The 23,546-nt window shown below is 25.1% G+C and overlaps 4 protein-coding genes across 14 annotated transcripts; 3 read left to right on the top strand and 1 right to left on the bottom strand.

Annotated features, from left to right (window-relative positions):
• The first annotated feature begins 223 nt into the window (after positions 1-223).
• On the top strand, positions 224-1,855 carry LOC118450529 (solute carrier family 35 member G1). Its single transcript, XM_035886330.2, has 3 exons — positions 224-535; positions 776-991; positions 1,238-1,855. The coding sequence occupies exons 1-3, from the start codon at positions 224-226 to the stop codon at positions 1,718-1,720; spliced, it is 1,011 nt and encodes a 336-aa protein (XP_035742223.1). The 3' UTR covers positions 1,721-1,855.
• Positions 1,856-4,105: 2,250 nt separating this feature from the next.
• Positions 4,106-12,214, bottom strand: LOC118450527 (uncharacterized). Of its 2 annotated transcripts, XM_085657706.1 has the most exons (8): positions 12,065-12,152; positions 11,903-11,956; positions 11,082-11,447; positions 8,642-9,562; positions 8,169-8,291; positions 7,570-7,806; positions 7,172-7,499; positions 4,106-7,027 (listed from the first exon to the last, which is right to left on the bottom strand). In XM_085657706.1, the coding sequence occupies exons 3-8, from the start codon at positions 11,408-11,410 to the stop codon at positions 5,681-5,683; spliced, it is 3,285 nt and encodes a 1,094-aa protein (XP_085513832.1). In that variant the 5' UTR covers positions 11,411-11,447; positions 11,903-11,956; positions 12,065-12,152; the 3' UTR covers positions 4,106-5,680. The 2 variants fall into 2 exon arrangements, with proteins under 2 accessions (XP_085513832.1, XP_035742216.1); XM_035886323.2 differs by lacking the exon at positions 11,903-11,956 and having other exon boundaries at positions 4,108-7,027; positions 12,065-12,214.
• Positions 12,215-12,946: 732 nt separating this feature from the next.
• Positions 12,947-16,100, top strand: LOC118450528 (uncharacterized). Of its 2 annotated transcripts, none has more exons than XM_035886327.2 (7): positions 12,947-13,198; positions 13,281-13,407; positions 13,556-13,657; positions 13,786-13,851; positions 13,949-14,029; positions 14,130-14,210; positions 14,335-16,100. In XM_035886327.2, the coding sequence occupies exons 3-7, from the start codon at positions 13,582-13,584 to the stop codon at positions 15,624-15,626; spliced, it is 1,596 nt and encodes a 531-aa protein (XP_035742220.2). In that variant the 5' UTR covers positions 12,947-13,198; positions 13,281-13,407; positions 13,556-13,581; the 3' UTR covers positions 15,627-16,100. The 2 variants fall into 2 exon arrangements, with proteins under 2 accessions (XP_035742220.2, XP_085513706.1); XM_085657580.1 differs by having other exon boundaries at positions 13,570-13,657; positions 14,335-16,099.
• A 781-nt stretch (positions 16,101-16,881) lies between these two features.
• Positions 16,882-22,637, top strand: Git (ARF GTPase-activating protein GIT1). Of its 9 annotated transcripts, XM_085657772.1 has the most exons (15): positions 16,882-17,256; positions 17,408-17,470; positions 17,763-17,905; positions 18,072-18,184; positions 18,311-18,497; positions 18,594-18,724; positions 18,849-19,038; positions 19,123-19,195; positions 19,834-19,920; positions 19,975-20,031; positions 20,111-20,277; positions 21,199-21,369; positions 21,498-21,680; positions 21,761-21,991; positions 22,079-22,637. In XM_085657772.1, exons 1-15 carry the CDS (start codon positions 17,199-17,201, stop codon positions 22,277-22,279), a joined length of 2,055 nt encoding a protein of 684 aa, XP_085513898.1. In that variant the 5' UTR covers positions 16,882-17,198; the 3' UTR covers positions 22,280-22,637. The 9 variants fall into 9 exon arrangements, with proteins under 9 accessions (XP_085513898.1, XP_035742243.1, XP_085513901.1 ...); XM_035886350.2 differs by having other exon boundaries at positions 16,883-17,256; positions 19,834-20,031; positions 22,079-22,635; XM_085657775.1 differs by having other exon boundaries at positions 16,883-17,064; positions 17,772-17,905; positions 19,834-20,031; positions 22,079-22,634.
• Positions 22,638-23,546: the final 909 nt, after the last annotated feature.

Here is a 23,546-nt window from a genome sequence, read left to right as displayed (position 1 = left end):
TTCTTTTTATATATTTGCAGCATTATGTTTTACAATTAGCTTTAATGTAAATATTTGATATCTCATTTCACTCCATCTTTTAAGGATTATTAATCCTCTGTTAATCTTCTTGACGCACTAAGCTATAAGCTAATTGTATGGAACAGATGTACAGTAGACAGTAGTCTGTTATATGTACTACATTCAAGAAAATTGTGTATTGTGCAGGTTTACAATTTGAATTATGAAGTTCAGCATTGAATCTACAACTTCTTACAATAGTGTCCACCCTGCTTACCATTATAATGAACAATTTGCTAACAATATTGAAACATACCAGGAAGGTACAAAATGGTTTGGTGTATTTTTAGCATTCCTGTCTGGTACATTTTTTACAATCAGTTCTGCTCTAGTAAAAGTAGTCCGTAATGTTGATCCGATGTTATTACTAATAATTAGAGCAATTCTGCAAATATTAGCAATGGTTATTGTTGCAATTAAAACATCTAAGAATTTTCTAGGGCCTAAGGGTCAACAAATGCTTATACATCTTCAGGTATGTATATTGCCATATCATATATGTGAGCGTATATGTTTTTTATTATTTCATACTTTCTATTTGTTTCTATTAATAATATCTGGTTTTATTATTTTACAAATGATTATTAGTATTATATTTAATATTTGTTATAAAAATTATGCAGAGTTTTAATATACAGTGTAATGTTTAATGTTATATAAACCAATATTAATATTAATAGTATATATTTTATAAAAATGTGTATATTTTATATAGGGTTTTGTAGGTGGTATGACTTTATTATTATTATACTACAGCTTTAGAAAATTACCTTTGGGCGATGCTACGACAATTATATTTAGTTCTCCAATTATTGTTATTGCACTTTCTTTCCTATTGCTGAAAGAGCCATGTGGTTTATTGCGCATAGTAGTTGTCTGTGTGCTTTTTACAGGTGTTATACTTGTAGCCAGGCCACCATTACTATTTCAGGTAAAAATGATTTATATTGAATTAAATACAAATATCTTTTATTTTAAAATCAAGAATAACAAGTTCATCTATGCTTTATATAATGTTAAAAGCAATGTGTTAATAATATTTATAATTAGATATTGTTAATTAAAATGTTAAATATTCAATAATTATTTTATTGAACACATTTAAGAACTTACCAGTTATTTTACATGCATTCATGTACAATATTAAAAGGATTCATATAATAATTTTATTTTGTAGATACATAAAACAGAAACATATGATGTTATGGGGTATATATGTGCACTGACAGCAACTTTATTCACAGCTTTAAATATTGTGATAATGAGAAAATGTCTAGAAATACACTATTCAATAATTGTTTTAAATTTATCTGCCTGGTCACTCATAGCAGCAACATTTTTCTTCTTCATTATTTCTGAAAATCATGAATACAAGTTGATTCTACCAAATGACTGGTTTTCATGGGGCAACATACTTTCTTTATCAATAACTGGACTTTGTGGACAAGTTCTTGTGACAAAAGCCTTAAAAATTGAAGGAGCAGGGAAAGTATCTATTACCAGATCATTAGATATTATTTTAGCATATATTGTACAAATATATGTTTTTAAGGAAGAACCATCATCCACAAGTATCATTGGAGCAGTATTAATTATCCTTTCTGTTATATGTATGGGATTTGAGAAAGAAATTTATAGTATTTGTGACTTTATTCCCTAAATAAACATACAGTTTATTAAATTATTTATTTGTTCTTAACGTAAATACAATTAATATTATAGATATATTTATGCATTGCAAAACCATACCAGTTATACCGATAACTCTGTTTCCACTTGTTTTAGTATTGTGAAATTTGACTATATTTATTTCAATTAATAAATATTTGCATGCGTATAATTTTTACTCATGCTTTAAATTGGATTTTCTATTTAATCAAATTACTGTTCATAAAAAAACAATACTTTTTAAATATTCATAAATTATGAGCTATTGCACAAAATAGAAATTTATCCAATTTTTGCCAAAATGTTATCTTTATCATAGCAGAGTATACATACACACAATGCTTGTGTATATATTATATTATATATATATGTGTATATATATATATACATACACACACACACATTTTATATTATATATTAATATACTGTATATAATATATAATATATATTATACATGTATACATTACATATGCGCGTACACAATGTAAGTCTCTTTCCACACGCACGCACGCACGTACGCGTGTGGATATATACAACATACACACAATTGACAATGATGTATAATGTGCAATACCCTGGTCTCTATAAATTTATATAGTTAAAATACAATTGAGTACATATATACATATGTACATATACACTGCAGTATATGTGTATGAATATCATCCTTAATTATGTGCGGATATAGATAGCTGCATCTTTAATGCAACTTTAATTTAAAAAAAAAAAAGTAAAATTACGAAAAACATACCAAACCCAACGTGATAATATATACATTTTTACTAATTATTCATTGAAAATGCAAATGCATTTTTATGAATGAAAATACAAATCCAATCCTTACATATCTATACATATCTTAGATTTTAATTCATTAATAAAGTGATTTATATATAAGATTTTTTATAACTGGTTAAAATTTTATCATGCGACACATTATTATAATGCTTAATTTATTGTAATAATTTTATAAGTTTAAAGAGCCATAATTTACCTATATATGACTCACTCTAACGATTGAAAATTACACATATTCTATTTGATCTTCTTGATTTAAGCCTTCCTGAATATTTTCTATACTAGCTGCTTTATATTTGCATTCATTAAATGATTAAAATAATGTACAATGTGAAAACATATTAAAAAAAATATTAGATATTATAACTAGGAATGTGATTTGTATTAAATTTTGTCCATTTATGAAAGCTATATTCTTAAAATTTTTAACCAATTTTTATGACATGATTTATGCAAATAATATTTACACATTTTCCAAATGTTATTTTTTTACTTTATACATAATATGAATTATAAATTCATATTTTACATTGGTCATATATTTGTAATTTTTTAATCTTATGACACTATAATCTTGTTTTATAATAATACATGTTTTTAAATGACTTCAATTATTTTCTCATGAACAGGAAAAGAATAATTAGGCTTTACCAAAGGAAGTTATTAGTTGCAAAATATGTACATTATACATATAAACATAAAATGTTATAATAAAAGTTACATTATTAGTCATGTTTTATCATATTAGTTTATCCTAGAATGGATTCTTTATTTATTCAATCTTCTGAATTCTTGAATTCTGAATCCATCATTAAAATGTGACTCATTTTTGGAAAAATAGAAATGAGTTTATAAATAGGCACTGTATCCCAATCCTGTGGACACAGGGAAGGGTATATCAAATAATAAAATATATTCATTTCTGCAAAAAGACTATGACAGACAGTACAGAAACCTTTATCATATTCAAATACTTCTTTGCTACAAAAATACAGCATACATTATTTTTGATTGATTGCCTTACATAATGCCATTGAAATATAATGAATTTTTTTTAATCTGATGTTCTACAGATGGAAAATAATAATAGTTTAAACTTTTTAGAAACATAATGCATATGTCAATACCAACTATAGTATGAATAAAAATATAGGGTACATAAAATTTATACATTAATTATTGATTTTGAAAATAAATTTTCAATTTTATAGAATTTAATTTCATTAAATTTCGTGTAATTTAAGTTTATAACTTAATAGTTTATGAATGAATTATATTTTTAGTCAAAGAAGTCCGAGATATATGGTCAATTGCTAAGCTATAATAACACGTTTACAAAAACATTAATTAATAACCGAAAATATTAAACATTAAAAAAGAATAGAAATTTTTTTGGTAGTTTGTAGTATCATTCAGTTTATAAGTAATATGTTTATAAATCTATAGAATTTTTTGAATGATATTAAAATAATATGTAATAAAATTGTGAAGTTAAAGAAATTACTAATTCTAGAATAAATCTTATAATATTGTCTTTTTTGTCTGTTTCAAGGTGAAAGAATAATAAGAATACAATTCTAATATATGACCACTTTTATGGCAAATATAAAAATTACATTACAGCAAATTTCAATAATTTGTATCCATTCAAATATCGTTATATAAACCAATGAAATAGGAAAAACATACTGTTACTATTTTCGTAGAATAAAAGTCTTACAATCATTTTCATAAAATATTTTTATCATTTAGTGATATTATACTTTAGCGCTTGACAAAAATACCTCTAATTTTCACAATAGATATTACTAGGCTTATAAATCTAAATATACAACAGAATGTACAACAATACATAACAGAATATTCAAAATAACATTTAGTTTTATAACTTTTTCATTATAATTTACACCTAGTATTTAGTTAATAAAATATAATAATATTTGTATTACATGTTTTGTATTACCCAATTGAATTATTTGAAATCACTGTCATAGATATTATTACACATACTTTTATTAAATTTCAATAACAATGCAGTGTTACCAAAATAAATGTGCGTCTATACAGTAACAATATTACTGCAATTATGACAAATTAAACAATAATACTTATAAACATTGATATATTAAAATTATTGAAAAGTAAAATTTGTTATTTATATAAACATTGATATTCTTAATAATTCCGAGTGAAATTCACACACGCGCGCGCACACACACGCATACATATACACGATAATAAAAATTTAATATAAATTTGATATTAACACTGCTTCTTTAAGAAAAAAATAATATATTTGTCATACATTCACAACAGGCTGCACTCATAAATTATTATAATAAAAATGACTTTTTAGTGGTTTAATTCAAAAAATTGTTTTTTGTTTTTTGTTTTTTAAGAACAATAGTTATTTCTGTAATTATTACATTTATAATAATCACAATTATATTAAATATACATGTATACACTATTGGTGAGAAAAGAAGCATAATTTTTAAACGAATAATTATGGATTAAATTATAATGTACTAGCAACATATCATATGATAATTTACAAATTTTATCTTTTAATTATATGACTTCATTAAAAAATAAAGCAAATGTATAAATAAAATTTTGTAGTGATACAAGTAACATATGTTTCTTAGATCCAATTATTAATAATTGAAGTTTTATTAAATTCTATACTTTAAAAGAATATGACTTACAACTGATCATTATTACTAAATTATCAATTGTTAAATTTCAAGTTTTTAATTTCTTATTGAATATTTACCTTCTTAATTGTGTGCATGTATATAAAATCATTTTAAACATTTCCTGTTGCTGTATTATAATTCAAGTTGAAGTTAATATTTGAATCGAAGTTTTTTTCTTAAAAACATGAGTAGTATAAAATGAACATAATATTACTCACAAATGTTTTTATATTTTTAGAATGATACAGATTAACTCATAAAATTAATAACTTTGGAACATATCATAAACATAAAGTGCACTCCATGGAGCAACAAATAAGGGATACTTTGGCATAATATAAAGCCAACTTAAATTAAACAAATTTCATTCATTGTTAAAAATTGATTCATTAAACAAGTGCATTTAGAATAGAACAAATTTTCATACCTGCTTTCATAATATTAGATAAATTAAATCAAATATGTATTGGTACATGTACCAAAAGCTCTGCACGACTGGAAAATACCGCGGAACACATTTCGCATGTATACTCCAGAGTATCTGGTATTATAGTTTCTGGAACGTCATCCACAGGTGTAATTACACTATGAATCGCCAACATTCTCTGAGGTGTAGATTCTACCTTCACACTAAGCTTAACATTTCCATTTCCAATATTATCATTATTAGTCATTGTATCAACATCAGGAAGAATAGTTTCTTCTTCCGCTGTAACAACACTAGCTTCAAAAGCAACTTCTAGGCTATTTCCATCTACTGTGTGTTCCATTAACCGTATAGAATTAGTATTCTCTGTATTGTTATTGTTTTGTGTTTCATCTTCATTCGTATTATCATTTGGTTCTTCTTTTATGAGCATTTGCTTTTGCTTTTTTATCTTCTTAAAAACAGTGGACTTTTTTCTTGATGTTTGGTCTAATTTATCATTGTTTATTTTAACAATATTACTATTATTGTTACTATGATTACTGTCCAAAGATTTTTTTACACCAGGTTCTATTTTTATATTTGTTACCATTTGTGGCTGCGCTTGTGATGATAATTTTACAATGTCTTCCTTTGGTTTAGGAAATGTTGCAGATGTTAATTGTAATTTTCCCTCAATATGATAACTAACATTTTTTGTTCTTGGTCTGTTCCTTTCTCCCCCAGGAAAGATACCCAATTTATGTTCACTTGGCATTACTTTAGGAGTTCTTGTTACCATCGTTTTGGTTTTTTGACCCTTTTTAACACCATCACTACCCATTTCAACAGGTACTCTTGTTTTTTGAGTATGTATCATTTTGGGTCTACCTGGTTGACACGATGTTTGCCCTTCATTTTTCTTTTCTTCTTTCCTCAGTTTTTTCTTTGATAATTTTGATTTTGCAGGATTCAGTTTAGAATTACTTACTATTGAATTTATATTTTGTAAAGAACTTTCAAAACTTTTAAGAACATTTTGATAACCTTCTTCGACATTTGATCTATGTTGTTTATTTTTCCTACCAAGTTTCCGTTTTGTATTGTCGTCTGAATCAGATCCAGCTTCAAGTGTATCATAATTTTCATTAATTCTTAACATTGTAGTTGTTTCATGAGGCTTTAATTTACGCCTTCTTTTATATTTGCGTGGTCCAGTCTGTGGTTGACGTCTTAATGCAGTGTTATCATCACAGTGCTGTACTATATGAGCTACAATTTCTTCCGATGTTGCATAAGCATCACCACACACTTTGCATAAATATGGTGTAACACTACCAACGCATTTTGGATCAGGACCTGAATGATGAGCTCGTACATGTTCTCTGAGAACTACCTATATGAATAAATAATAACCGTTAATAATATCACATATTTTCATGTTTCAATTTTCGATGATGTAAGAAACATGCAGAACAAAAATAAAAATTATCAATAAAAATGCTAACGAAGTTATATTTATCAATTATTATTTCCTTACTCTTTGATTAAATGCACGAGGGCAGATAGCACATCCATAGGGTTTTTCACCGGTATGAATCCGTTCATGTTTTCTTAATGTACCACCATCTGCAAATGCTTTCCAACAAAACCTGCAACCATAAGGTCTCTCTCCTGTGTGAATACGAATATGTATTTGCTGAGAGCTACGACTACCAAATGTTTTTCCACACTCGCGACAAGGAAATGAACGACCACCTAGATCTTTATTATGAGAATGACGATGACTCACAAGAGCTCTACCATCAGGAAATTCTTCTCCACATTCATCACATGCAACCATTTTGTTACGATGTGAAACCATATGCCTATAAATGAATTCACTTAGATTATCTTCTTGTTGTATAGCTTAACTTTTTAAGTTGTATAACTTATTACCTTCGTAACCTAGCTTTACTATGAAATCGTTTTCCACATTTTGTGCAACTAAATGTTTTATCAACATTATGCACCCATGAATGTTTCAATAAACTACGTTTGTCTTTGCATGTTTTTCCACAAAGTGTACACGTATTTGGTGGCGCATCTTCTGCATGATTTTGACGAACATGTTCTGCAACTTCTGCATCATCACGACATCTCTCCCCACACAATAAGCACCGACGACTAGGAGATCTACATAATAAGATGGAAGCAATTATTAGTAAATATTAAAATAACAATGTAGTGTCAATTATGGGAAGGCATTATCTATTTAATATTGCCTTTCAATTTTTGTAATAGAGAAGATATATGTTATCTCTTATATGTATAATTTAAAAAATTTTCTTTATAAGCTTTTCATTTTATTTGAAATTTAATTTTATATCAAATATTATGAGTATAGATACAGAATACTGGATACAAAATATAGAACACAGAAATAAATATTAAATAAATGTATTTAGAAATAAAATTAAAAGAAAGTGAGAGAAGTTATTTTGTATATAAACATGATCATGTTAACTTCTGTAATAATTATTAAAGATATATCATACCTAGCATGAAGTTCGGCATGTGCTAATAAAGCTAATGCTTCTTCAAACCATTCTCCACATACATTGCACACATGATGCTGACTCGAACCTTCCATCATGTCCATTTCTTGCTTAACATGAATCCTAATGTAACCAATAATAAAATTAAAATTATAGTATTACCACGCAGAATTACAAAACTATTTTCCTGTAAATGACTAAAAAATTCAAGAAGTAAAATAATTTCTAATTATTTATGTGTTAATCATAACAATATCACATATAGATTTATAAAAAAAGCTACAATTATAGATTATATGTATAATTATTAAAAGAAACCCAAAAATGATATATGAAACTTACTATTGGCAAGATTAACAATGAAACATACTGATTTGTAAATATAATTTACATCAGCTTTATAAACAATAAATTTTTATTATATCTATACTTTTGGGCATCTCTTTCACTCAGAATATGTATATAAGTCTTACTTTTGATGGCGTTTAAGCAAATCTAAACGATGAAAAGGAACTCCACAAGTGTTGCAATAAAATTCTCCAAATCTTTCATCACCTGTATAAGTAGCATCATTTGTATCAAACTCCTCTATATCCGATTGTGCAGTTCCTCCATGTTTAATTCGAACATGTTCTCTTAAACTATTAACATCCCAGAACATGTCACCACAAGAAGTACATTCAAATGGACTGTCTCCACCATGAATACGAGCATGGGATGCAAGAGCTTTTTCTCTTGCAAAGCCCACACCACAATACTGACAAACATATGGTTTTGTTGGGTCTGTAATAGGCCACCGTGGAGGTTGTTGTTCATTTGATACTGGTGATATTTGTTCATTCCATCTTGAACTTGATGGATAATTATTACCACGAACTGAATTTCGATTAGTCATTTCTTCTAATAAACGCATATCTTCATCCACATAATCGTAAGATTTATTAACATATTTATCCATTTCAACTTTTACATCATCATTATTTCTTTTGGAAATAGTTGAGTTGTTTTTACGTTTTCTTGGTGCGTTAGATTGTACTTTCTTACGTCTACCTTTATTAGTTTCTTCTTCTTCAGGAGCTAATGAATCATCATCATTTAAATCATCATCCAAGCCATCCCGAGATGGAGCATAAGCATGAGTTTTTAAATGATTCATAAGATCACACTTTCGTACATAACGAGCTCCACATAAATTACAATGATGAGGACGATCAGTTTGATGTGCCACCATATGATTCATTAAATTTGCCTTTTTTCTGAATCTTCGACTACAAAAATCGCATGGATATGGACGAGTATTTGTGTAAGAATCTTGATCAATAGGTAATGGTATTTCCATGTCATCATATTCTAAGAGATTGTCATGAGAAACTTTTGTTTCTGGAATTTCGACCCTTTCATTGAAAATATTTTTGTATTAAATTTTTATTTTTATAGATAAATTATTAATTACAATAGTTTAATGTACAAGTACATAATTTTGATTTAATAATCGTTTATAAGTATACCAGATATATAATTTAATTGATGTTCTTAAGTCTAAACTATTTGCTGTATGAAAAAATCAAAAATTCACTTGACATTGAGAACACATATAACAATGTTCAATATTTTTCTCTATTTAACTTTTTTGATAAGATAAAAAAGTTTCCAATTAATGTAACTTTTATTATGATGTACGTTTAATCTGCTATTTTTATTAGATTTTAGAAAACAACATGACACTACTCACTAAACTTAGTGTAGTAAAAATTATTTATAGTAACAGTATTCGTGGAAGAAGATGAAAATATAATGAAAATCTTGTAATTAAAATTTTATACGCAGGCAAAAATTCTAAAAATTCTAAATCAACTAAGTAGTAGTATAATTCTACCATTTTAAGATTTTATGTCTTGATAAAATGTTTTATAATAATAACAACTTCAATATGCAAAAATGCATAGTAATGTATAGTAAAATTGTAACAAATAAAAAATTTTTATGATAACAATTACATATATCATATCAAATTTTATGAGATAATGAAATTAGCCAGACTAGTATTGTATAGATTCTTTAATTTCAGAATTTTATTCAGAATATTATCCGTATCACCTTTCAAAGCATCAGGGATGCCATGAAAAAGAGTTTAAAAATTATGTACAATCTTATGAGTTTTCTCTACATCAAATGGAGAACACAAATTCATATCCTGACGAAATTGTAAGAATAAAATATTTTATTCATTGACAAAGTTATACTCATAAATCACGGATATTAATTTAAAAAATATGCACTTGTAATCGAAAAATCTTAGCATTAACATCAAAGCTTTAACTTTCCGAAGTTAACATTCAAAAATATTAAAATACTATCTGGTATAGTACAGTTGATTATAGCATCATAAAATCATATTTTACAGACAAATTAAAAGTATTCAATTTTTGTCTTAAATATTACTGTTTTTTCTAAAAAAATCTACCATATCAACATGTTTGATGTTATCAAAAATATAATATCAATATGATAACTGTCTTGCATATTATGGATAGCAAACATAATAAATATTATATTACAATTTTACTGATTGTAAAAAATAACAGTTCAAACATTGCTTAAAATAAAACATTTTACTAATTTCTCAGTAAGTATTAACTTTATTTTCTACCTTATATAATACTTTCTTACTACGGTTTTGATACTGTATCAAAATATATGAAGAAGTATTAAGTGTCCTATTACAAAAGCTGAAGGTGATTTTCATATCTTGACAAAAAAGTAAGACGGTAAGATCATTATGTTATATGTTCTCTTTAATGTCAAGCAACTTTGTTGAAAAATTATATTATACAGCAAATAGTTTAGAGTAATTTAAGATTGTCAAGTTGAATGACTTACTTAATATACATTTGTTATAGATAAGAATCTTACCCATCATCTGGACCAGATCTGTCCCAATTATCTGCAATTACTTCTTCTGTAACTTGTATATTAAGGTAATCATGACCTTGATCTTGTGGTACTATATAAATAGAGTCCATATCACTGGTCTGGGGAACCATTAGAATTTCTGATTCAGTTGTTGGAGGTACATTGGAAACCGATTCTCCAGTTTCTTCTACTGTAACTTCTTCGCAGGCTCCTATTACTTCTTCTTCGGGTGCTACCAATTCTGCTTCCAAGCCACATATAACTTCTTCATGAATCACATTTCCTACCTCTTCCACCCATTGCAATGTCAAATCACCAGAAACATCCATTTTGTTGAAATATAATGTTATTTATTTCCAGAAATCACTGTAACATATAAAATAAATAATCTTTAAATAAAAGAATATAAATAATTATTATGAATAAATAACGTTCATTTAAATCAATTGTTTCAATATATTGATACTAGTATAGATTTTTATCGATCAAAAATAGATCATAAATATTACAGCATTAGTATGATCTGACAATCCTTTTTAAAGATAGATTATTTCGTTCGTTCTGTTACAAAAATATAAAACAATATCTCAATTTTAAATATTTAAACACTCTACTAAAATAATTCAGGTAATAGTAAAATATCAACATATTTAAAATATTGACGTCTAAGGTTATACTATATAGGTTATGACTTTAGAGGTTATAAGTAATCATAACATTATGTATTAACGCAAGAAGACACGAATGAATAAAATAAATTATATGCCAATTGCATGATACATTAAAAACTAAGAGCGAGAAATTGGATAGTAGAATTTTACGCATGATAAAAGTAGTAGCCATAGCCTCTGTGTGCCAAGCCTTCTATCATCCAACTACAAATCATAAATTGCTCTATGTATGTACAATTTCGTACGTCAATATAAACTTTTGTATGAATTTATTGCAAGTCTATAAAAGCACAATAGTAATGATCTACTTACTTTTAATTTCATCAACACAATTATTAACCTAACCAAAAATACTTTATGCAAACCGAGAGCAGCGTCGACCTTCGGTTGTTTTCAATTTGGAGGGGATACGTTTGGAAATAAATTTAACAAAATGGCCGTCAAATGTTTCCTCAGTGAATAAAGAATTTTAGATAAGAAATGTCTATTGAAATTTGTGTACCACTACAAATTGTCCAATATAATTTAAACCAATCACTAGATGACTTTTACTAATTTTTAAACGTTTGATATTGCACTTAATTGCATTGTTTATTAATTTTCATAATATTACTTAACACTATTTTCGGATTCGTTTGTCTTACTTTATTAACAACTCAAAAAACTGAAAAACGATGAAAGAATATAACTACTTTACATATTGTATTGATGAATGAATTAATAGGAATTTGTAAAAGTTTTATATTTACAACCATGTTTTTGTCTGGCACACAAATGTAATTTTATTATTACATAATTGCAAAAAGATAAATCCTCAGCGAAAAATTAAACTATAAAGGTATATATGTATGTCTGTATTTAACAAAATTTTCGCGTTATGTACATACTCCTTTTCTTATTCGTTTATACAAGGTGGTCCAAAAGTTTTTAAGTGTACTAAATGTTTCTAGATAAGATAAAAAATCAACTATAAGTTAAGTTTGTGACAATTTAACAAAAAAATTAGCCTAAAAGTTTCGAGAAAGAATAATTAATTTTTTAAATTACTTATAAATTTTGTTGCCGATCCTAATAATTGTTATGAATGTCCAGCTTTATATTTATATTGCAATGACCAATGAATGATACAGAACATTTAATCATTTGCCCGCCTTTATGATTCATAAAAATTAAAATTACACTTTATAATTTAAATATATTTGATTAAAGTTATAATACAAAAGCATAGATATAAATTACTAATATTAAAAATAATAGATAATTTTATATTGACAACCAATAGAAATTTATTGAATAATTTGAAAGTGTGTTGTTTTATGCCATTATATTTTTATATTCCAGTAAATATCAGTTACGGACTATACTAGAACATTTTATTGTCGGTTAGCAAGTCTTATTCCGTTTAAATTTGTAAGATAAAATTAACAATTTCAATATATTTAAAATGTAAGTAAAAATGTACATTTTTATTTGCAAATGCTTTTCAATGGTTTTTCATATTTTTATTTTTTTTTTATTTACTCGAAAGATGTAATCAACTTTAGAATTGAAGATAAGTAAATAGATAAAATGACATACTCATAAATGTCTATTAATTTAGAAACATATTAACAGTATAAACAATGGAAATTGCAATGAAAGGTTGGCATTCTACAGTAAGTATATAAAAAATATTATTATATGTTAATTTTAATGGTATTATTTTAGTTTTATTATATTAGTATAGTATTATATTAGGTATTATATTAGTTTTAATGGTATTATATTAATGTATCAAGTCAATTATTATATAAAATTTTATAGATATATTCCTTTAGGTAAAGCCTAACATGAAGTCTAATGAATATATAAAATTGCCACAATATAAATCATGGTCAGAAATATCATCAGACTGTAAAATTATAGGTAAGAATATAATGTGTAATAAAAGTATATGAATTTTTATGAAATTTGATTAAATTTGAATTTTTTATAATCTATTAATATCATTGTTTTGTTTTATATATAATAATAGAATTATATTAAATTTATAGAACAATCAAGATCTCAACCTGTAAAAATAACACAATTGCTTGATTCAAAAACAATTAATCGCACTGGTTTGTACATATATGTCATTGTTATGATATTTTGGATTTATTTTGTTGTAAAAGTCTAAAGTCTATTTTTCTATTATATTAATTTACTTAATTCTAGTGCGCAAGAGAACAAAACCAGAGAGATTAAAAAAAGTTCTTTCTAATGAAAAGAAAATAGGATTAATTCAAAAGAACAATGGTATATTTATTACTGTATAATATTTGTTTGACTGTTTTAACTAATAATATTTTTTAAGAATATATTGTTATTTCTTATTTAACAATATATATTATTTTAGTTCGAGGAAAATCACAGGAAAAAAACCTAATAAAAACAAGTCTTCATAATAAACAAATTCTGCAAAATTCTGACAATAACAGTAAGTTTGTTATTTTTATTTTTTATAATAATTATTTACATATATTATTTCAACTACTTATTTTTAATTTACACATTATATAAACACATTTGTTACTATCAAAATGTATTTATTCTATTTTTAGAAAAAGATATATCCTCTAATTTAATTAGACGTGATCGGAAAGTACGGAGAAATTTAAATTTTAATTTTATATCTCCAAAACAACAAAAGGAAAACAATACTAATACAGTGTTACTAAAGGTCCAAGAAGAAAAATCAATTTGTTTAAATTCAAGTAATCGTAATACAAAAACTTGTCTTTTACCTCCAAATTTTATAAAAAGTATGTATTTGAAGCAACAATCTAGCAAAGTTAAGCCATCACCTTTTGTTTCTATCAAAAATAATATGATAACGAATTTACACATGCTTGAAGCTTCAGAGAACCAACATATTAAAGATCCTAATGTTCGAATTTGTTCTTTTATGCAAAGAACGCATGATAATTCACGAACGGAAGTTAATTTGAAGTTACAAAAACTTTTACAATACAATTGTGAAAATAAAATAAATACATTGCATAATTCTATTGATAATGAAATGCCATTATCTTGTGATGAAAGTGTATTTATAAGAAAAAATATTACATCAATAGATAATAAAATAAAGAAAGAAGAACATTGCAATATAAATAGAAATAATTCTTCTATAAATAAAAGTATTGATAATTTAAAAGATTCATGCAAAGAATTAAAAAATATAATTCTCACAGAAGAATCGGAAATGTCTGTAAATGATAATACTGTAGGTTTTTCAGAGGAAGACCATTTATATGTAGATAGAAGTGCTATTGTGTCTTTAAAATCTTCTTTAGAAGACTTGTTAAATATATTTCAAGATAATGCTTTAAAGATAGATTCATTATTAAAACGTATTAACAAAATATTGTATGTTAATACTGATTCAATAAAGAGACAGGGTCAAACTGTTGATTCTAATGATAAAATAATGAGAGAAACTTTGCAAATGTATCATGAAGGAAAAGAAGAAGAAAATAATATTGATATTGTAAGCAGCAAATTAAAGAAAAATAATAATAATGTAAAAATAGAAGCACCAATTGAATTAAACGGAGAAGAGAAAGAAAATGATATTTACAAAAATTTAGAATTTCAATTTGATCATAACAAATCTTTGCAACTAAGTCCACAAGTTCTTCAAATTACTATACCAAATTATGATAAGTTTGGTGAGTCAGCTTTGCAAGATTACATAAATTTAAAATCATCACTTAATTTTTTAGAAACACCATCTAATAAAAAATTCAAATCACACATACAAAAAAATAGAAACGTAGCACCCAATATTCCTAAAGATAAGTCATATCTTTCTACCAAAATTTTAACAGAACTACAAAATTTATATGATGAATAAGTAAATGAGTATACATACGATATACATGCATGCTAACATACATCTATACAGGATGATTTTAAACAAATGTGTCAATATTTATAAGTATATTCTATACTTCAAATTTGAGAAAAATTCTTAATAAATTTGGATCTACAATTTTTTTATTTCCTTGATAAATCACTTTTGCTTTGGCATGAACATAGTTTATCGTAATTGCACAATTAATCACAATAAATAGTAAAAATAGCCTTTATTCTTAAATACACTCAGCATCATATGAATAATTGTTTTACATATCTTCATAAAATTTGGCATATTCTGAATTATATCGCATGCAAATTGAATGCGTATTTATAGTTCTTGTTTAGTTGTATAACTTAGCTATTTTTTATCTAATACAAAAAATATTTATGTATTCACATTAAAACAAAATCTGTTCATCTCTGAAATAAGAAGTGTAGGTTTATGTTTATTAGGATTTTTTTTATGAAATTTAAGGCAAATTTTAAATTATAAACACTACAAAATTTAATTTAAGATTTTATATATGTCATTTTTAATATTAATATCTTTTAGTTCATATCTATTTATGTCGATTGAAATGATATATATTTATACATTTTATTAGAACAAATATTATATATTTATTTAATCTTTTATAATTATATAATTTATAAATAAAATTAATACTATTATAGTATCAAAATAAAAATGTAATATTGAAAAATGTAATATTGAAAAGGATACTTTATATCCCAGTATAAACAAAATCATATTATAATACGAATGTTACAATTAATGACTTAAAATATAAATTCATGCGAATAATATAAGAGATTGTAATATATACATAAACAAAAGTTTATTTCCATTTAGTTTCAGTAACACATAATTTTTTTACAATAATAATAATAAATACATAATAATACAATTTCCATTGGACACGGATCTTTAACGTAGTATTGAAACTTTATTTTAATCTAAGATTAATATTTTAACTTATTAATTCAATGGCTTTTCGGTTTATAAAATTTAAATAAATAACTATTAAAATATAAAATATTTGTATAAAATAATTTACTATATTTAATTAAAATAACTTCTATAACTATTCAAGTGTAAAATACACACATATGTATATATAATATGTACATTATATATTATTATGTATATTGAATAAAATAGCCAAGAGATCTTTGATTGTGTAAGCACTAATGTAATTTTTCTTTCTATTTATTTATTATTTCTACATATAGATGGTGCGTAAGTAGTTACATTTTAATTGTATTTCAAGTAGAAATAAGAACATAGGTATTTGAAATCGAAACCAACGAATTCATTTTTGGATAAATATAAAATGAGAGAAAGTAAAGTCAATTGATTATTTACTTTCTTTATCGTATTCATCATTTAGCAATACAAAATAGTCCATAGTGATTTTGTTTGAACAAGGGTGGTAAGGAGTACATATTTTTGTTGTAAAATGAACCGAATTGATTTTCGAAAAACGATGCAACCTGAACTACAAAATTATTTTTATTTTACACGTATAATTTTACTGTTTATTATGTTCACATTACGACAAATTTCATGAAGGCTACTATTGCTTACTGCAATCGTGCATTTAGCCAAGAGGACACACGTCACGGTAGCTTTATTAATAAGTAAAATGACGTCGAGTTCGTTATTTACAGTCATATCAATAATAGAATAGTTATTAATTGTTAACAATTGTTAGCTAATTATACTATATTTTTCTACTTTACCCTAATGTTATAATAAAGTATATTATTAAATAGGAAAAATGGCTCGTCCTAAACACAGAGTGAATGGAGATGTATGTGCTGATTGTGGAGCTGTTGGTAAGTACATTAATTTCGTTCGTTATGATTTATACTATTTTAACAAAATTATATTAAATAACTCCTTATGTAATAATAATAATAGTGTTTTGAATATTCCGCATACATTTATATTGTAAAATGTAATTAGTTTATACTCTTTGCATAATTATATGTTTTGAATATATTTTTATGACATAATTTATTATCTTATGTCTCTAGTGACACAGATACTGATTTTTTGTAGACAAAAGTTGATTTAAAAGTTTAATCAACTTTTGGCTTATTTATATTGTATATAAATAAAAATAAGTTTATACAGAACCAGGATGGGCCTCAATAAACAGAGCTATTTTATTATGTGATGATTGTTGCGGCATACATCGTAGTCTTGGACGACATATATCACATATTAAGTCACTCCATAAAAGTATTTGGAATATACATCTGCATAATGTTAGTGTAAAAATAAACACATATATATATATATATATATGTGTATATATATATATATATATATATATATATACATATATATAAGTGATTTAAATGCTTCAATTTATGAAGAGTACTTATATTTTTACTATAATATACAATATTTATATTATATTTATATATACAGATGGTACATACATTAAATGAAAGTGGAGCAAACAGTATTTGGGAACATTCTCTCTTAGATCCTAATCATTCTAAGATTAGTAGAAGAAAACCACAAGCTAAGGATCCAATACAGTTAGTATAAAATAACAAAACACAATATTTTTTATGCTTCTATAACATTTTACACAAAAATATTAGAAAAGTTAAATCTTGAGATTCAATTTGTAATTACAATATAAATATATAATCTGTTCTTAGTCCCATTAAAGCAGAATTTATTAAAGCTAAGCATCAACACTTAGCTTTTATATTAAGGCCTAGTAAAGAAGAATGCTGTAGTGAAGAAGAACTCAATAGACAATTACATAGCAGTGTTCGTACATCTAATTTAGAGACTTCATTAAGATTATTAGCACAGGGTGCTAATCCTAATTATTTTTATAAGGCAAGTTAGCAGTATTAGGAATTAATATTTAGTATATGTTATTACTTCTTTACGTGCCTCTTTATGTTTTTTGTACTTCTCTTTTCTTTTTTTTAGGAGAAAGGTACAACTCCTTTACATGTAGCAGCAAGAGCAGGACAAATTTTACAAATAGAATTATTGATTGTCAATGGTGGAAATCCTAGTATATTAGATTCAAATGGGCAAACACCTACTGAAATTGCTAAGTAGGATATTAAAAATCTAAAAATTATTATATTATTAAAAATTTACATATAACAATTTTTAAACTATTATTATTATATATTTATATCTATACATGTATATTTATATATAATTTTTTCATTTTAGAATGGCAGGCCATTTAGATTTATCAGAGCGTATTAAAGAATGCATGTATGAAGTTACTGATAGATTAACATACTATGTATGTTCACGTAAGCCAGATCATCGATCGGATGAACATTTAATCATACCTGAATGTGCATCAATGGCGGAATCAAATGATTCGATCATTGAAGGACATAATAGATTGCAAACGGTGAATATTAGCATTATTGTTTTATGATAGCTAGTATTCTTTTGTTCTACATATTTTTGAAAGATGTATTAACTGCAATTGTAGCTATCAAATCATCTCTTAGAAGAACTCGCAATAGATGTATATGATGAAGTGGACCGTAGAGAAATGGAAAGAAGTGAGTTTTATTTTATATTTTTATTTATTGAAGTCTGAATAGGTTGTTGCAGGATTTCTATCGTATTTTTATATAAAATTAAAATTGATATAATATAAAAAAATATTATTTTTTTAATTATCATCATATTGGTCATTGATATCTACAATTTGTTTTTATTTAATGGACATCTAATCAACTCCGGATGCAACAAAAATTTCAATTTTATGATGGAAGAATTTTAATATAAGTGCATGAAATATATGGTATATATGATGAAATAACGATAGCAATTATGTAATGGCCTAAAAGTAAAATTATTAATAATGTTATACAAAAATATCTATGGTAAATGTATTAAATTAAGATAAAAATATAATATTCATGTAATTACAATTAAATATATAATTTTTTTATTGCATTATTCCTAAGGAAGGGTAAGTTAAAATAGATTTAAAAGTATATATTTAACTTTAAAATAGTTTGAAATAATTTGATGATGAATATTTCAAATTTCATACATTTAAGCAAAAAGAAAATAAATTAACATTACATATATTAATGTTAGCATGGAAAATAAAGTTTTTATAATTTTGTAAGATAAACTTTGTTATGTGATATATCAATTATTAATTATTGTTTTTGGTACTGTTATATAGTTTGGTTTTCAACTGCATCAGCACCAGAAAGATGTACAGTTCCATTTTTACCTGTTAATCCACAACTGTCCACAACAAGAAATCAAGGTAGACAAAAATTAGCAAGGTTTATTCCAAAAGAATTTGCTAGACTTATTATAGATCTACTTATTGAAGCTGGTAGAAGACACATGCTTTCAAATAATATACCATTGCAAGGTTTGCGAATTACTGTAATGTATAAAAAAAATAGCATGTATAAATATAAACAAAAATACATATATATATCATATTCAAGACCCTGTGGTATCAATGCTTCGCAAAGAACAATTTGGTAAACATGGATCACAAATGTCTGATGACGAACCATTATATGACAGTGTTGCTTCTGATGATGATTATACTTTAACATCAGTAAATAATACCACAACAGAATTATCTACTCAGCTAAAAATTGTTGATGAGGTATAATAATAATTATAATTATAATTCATATAGTTTAAACTTAAATTTTAAATTTGATGTATAAGGATTTAGAACTGAAAAATTATTGAGATTTAATAATATAAAAAAATATATATATATACACATTCATATCTTTTAAAGTAATACAAAAATACAAGGTGAAAATATTTCTAAATTGTGGATAATATGTCCTGTTTTTCGTGTGATCATGTATTTTTATACTTACTAAAGAAAAAGATTCTTTATTAATGAAGTTATATACTAATATATTGAAGGTATCGACTTTGGTAAGAAAAAGAAGAACACGGAATCGACTAAACTCATGGCTGTTCTGTAAGCAGTGTTATTAGGCAAGTGCACAACATTATTGGTGCATGTGCAAAAAGTGCAAAGTTCTATATGTATGTGTGTATATATACATATTAAAATATATAAATATATATATATATATATTAAATATCAATATATGTATTGAAATTAGATATTTGTAAATTGAATTATTTTCTTACAAAATGACATAAAATATGTATATAAATAACAAATTATTACTTACAAGACAAGTAACCAATACCTTCTTTACAAGTAAAATTATTGACTCATCATAAATTTTATTTATATTCAATTCTTACTCTGTATATGAATATTATTATACAAATATATGTAATTCAATATTGTTTCCAGTATATATACTAAAAGTTTATAACAAAGTTATACATACAGAGTGAGTTTATAGTTTTTTTGGTCATTTTAACTGTCTTAGAAATATACAATCAATATGTAACACTTATCATAACCTGCAATATTTAGTAATATATATAAGAAAACATCATACAAAACATTATATATATTAATAATTATTGCATATATATATTTTTTTTTTTACTTAATTTTTTTTTATATCTATTATATTAACTTTTTTAGGACGTTTTCGTTCCAATGGCAAAAGGTCTTCCATCAGTAGTAGAAGTTCTAAAGAAACAATTAACACTTTCAGAATCTACTGTACGAGATTTACAAAGTCAAATACATGTTCTGCAAAATACTGTAGATAAACTTACACAAGAGAATGTTGGTTTAAAACAAATAATTGAGGTGACGATACACTTGATTTCTTATTTAAATTGTGTAAAGAGAATATATCAGAAATCAATAGTGTTATTGTAAATTTTATTAATTGAAATTCTTCTTTTAATAAATTGTGAAATAAAAAATAATTGCAGCATAATAAAACATCTGCTGATGGTATTTTAAATGGGCACATTGGAAGTGAACAAGAACCAGAATTAGAACCAGTTTTGGATATTAAGACATCTATTTCAAGAAGCAATCAGCGACCTGCATCTATGTATGAGACGAGAGAAGGTTTACGAAAACCAAATTCATGGTCTACAACCATTTGTCAGGTTATTTAATTATTTTTATAACAAATACATTAGGATACAATATTTGTTTTATTTTTATATTATTTCTTTTTATTATATAGACCAACAGAGATACAGAGGCTTTATCTCGTACAAATACACAAAGCTTATGGGACTATGGCATTCCTACTTTGCCTCCAAGTGAAGAGGTAACGAGAAGAACAGAGCAAGTTACAAGAAGGATACAAGAATTATGGATGGCTATGCAAGATCCGCATCAACGCGAAGCTTTTGTACCATGTGCCGAACGTATACGCGTTGCTGTTGCGGAATTAACAGCTATATTTCCACAGGTAATAAAATTACGCCATATAATTAACAAAAATACTTTCTTACTAAAAAATGTTAATAATTCTGATATTACTTATTATTGATTATAGAATCCTATAGAAGAAAATATTAAATCAGCTTTACGTCAACTAAATGGTAACACTGGTAGACTACAAGCGGAATGTTCTGGCCTTCAAAGATGCACTGGTGACGCCGAACATATAGGCCATTGCCTCCAGCAAGTACGTTCTTGTGCATACGACATTGCCAAAGCAACTAAGCTTCTTGTTACCCAGTTTCAAATTTCTTAGAATTGGTAAATTAAAGAAAAAAAAAACAGAAAAAATATACACAGTATAAAGTATTATAATTTATCTATTTTTGTAATAATCGCGCCAAATGTAAATATTATGTATAGTGCCTTATAGAATTTGAAAAAACAGAAATTTTTATTGGTGAAGTGTTATACTAAAAGAAGAAGTCTATATCTTTTATTTATAATTATGTAATAGAAAATCAGCTATTATATATCTCTTAAATTATTATAACTGTCCAAAATAATCAATCCATATTACAGAATACGAATGAAATTAACTAAAGACATTTATAATTATATATTATTTACATTTGAGAAAGACTGAATGTCCATGAACCAATGAAGTCTATGAACATATAATTTAATTGTTAGATTTTATTATAAAAATACAGTATGTTATGATTTAAATGAAAAAAAATGATAGTAATAATAACTATAAATTACAATTACGAAATAATCATGAATTTTATCCTACACTTGCATGTTTAAAATAAGTAATATTTTTAAATTCATTCATATATATAGAAAATTGTACAATAAATTCTGATGTCTTTTTGTTAATTTAAAAAATATCTAAATATATATATATGTTTTTATAATCACTAATAATGATTTTTAGTGATAAGTTGTTAAATTTATTATATCTTGTATTTGTTAAATCATTTTTATCGAAAGATGTCGAAAAAATTATGTTGAATTTAGAAAATGAATTTGAAACAGTAAAAAGCTTAATATGTTAAAGATTTTCAACATTTATGCATAATTATACCTCATTTCTTTAATAAATAAAAAAATTATGGCATTAATTATTAATAAATTGTTGTAAATATATTAAAAAGAAGTGTTTATATATCTTACAAATAAATCATGAATTTATTTCAATCTTTATTATAAGAATAAGTTGAAGTATTTTATTTTCTTTATTGTTACTTGTCAGATTTTATAAATTAATTTAGAAATATGCTTTTCAAAAGATTTATTATAATATTTAAAAATTGTTTTAAATACGTTATATATAAATTGATATATATATATATATATATATATGTACCCACACACACACACACACACACACACACACACACACACACACACACACATTAACGCCTATTTTATTCTACTATTTGATCTGTTTTTAAAATTAAATAATGTTAAATTTGTTAATAATTTAAATCTTAATTTAAAAATTTAATAGAAGGATTTTTTCCATTCGTATATACATATGCACGTGCATATAATATGTACTTAATCCTGATTGGAGC

Source organism: Vespa mandarinia, chromosome 6, assembly GCF_050613455.1.
Source record: "Vespa mandarinia isolate Hongniang chromosome 6, ASM5061345v1, whole genome shotgun sequence".
In the NCBI taxonomy this organism is placed as follows: domain Eukaryota; kingdom Metazoa; phylum Arthropoda; class Insecta; order Hymenoptera; family Vespidae; genus Vespa; species Vespa mandarinia.
The sequence above is the reverse complement of the archived record's forward strand: the minus strand, read 5'-3'. Positions and strand labels throughout refer to the sequence as shown.

Coding starts and splice junctions, on each gene's coding strand:
- LOC118450529 (XM_035886330.2), top strand. CDS start 224: ATGAAGTTCAGCATTGAATCTACAACTTCTTACAATAGTGTCCACCCT. Junction 536..775: donor AAATGCTTATACATCTTCAG/GTATGTATATTG, acceptor TATTTTATATAG/GGTTTTGTAGGTGGTATGAC. Junction 992..1,237: donor GGCCACCATTACTATTTCAG/GTAAAAATGATT, acceptor TTTATTTTGTAG/ATACATAAAACAGAAACATA.
- Git (XM_035886350.2), top strand. CDS start 17,199: ATGAAGGCTACTATTGCTTACTGCAATCGTGCATTTAGCCAAGAGGAC. Junction 17,257..17,407: donor CCAAGAGGACACACGTCACG/GTAGCTTTATTA, acceptor ATTATTAAATAG/GAAAAATGGCTCGTCCTAAA. Junction 18,725..18,848: donor ACACCTACTGAAATTGCTAA/GTAGGATATTAA, acceptor TTTTCATTTTAG/AATGGCAGGCCATTTAGATT.
- LOC118450528 (XM_085657580.1), top strand. CDS start 13,375: ATGGAAATTGCAATGAAAGGTTGGCATTCTACA. Junction 13,658..13,785: donor ATCAGACTGTAAAATTATAG/GTAAGAATATAA, acceptor TTAAATTTATAG/AACAATCAAGATCTCAACCT. Junction 14,030..14,129: donor ATTAATTCAAAAGAACAATG/GTATATTTATTA, acceptor ATATTATTTTAG/TTCGAGGAAAATCACAGGAA.
- LOC118450527 (XM_035886323.2), bottom strand. CDS start 11,410: ATGGATGTTTCTGGTGATTTGACATTGCAATGGGTGGAAGAGGTAGGA. Junction 9,563..11,081: donor AGATCTGGTCCAGATGATGG/GTAAGATTCTTA, acceptor TTTCAATGAAAG/GGTCGAAATTCCAGAAACAA. Junction 7,028..7,171: donor CTCGTGCATTTAATCAAAGA/GTAAGGAAATAA, acceptor TTATTCATATAG/GTAGTTCTCAGAGAACATGT.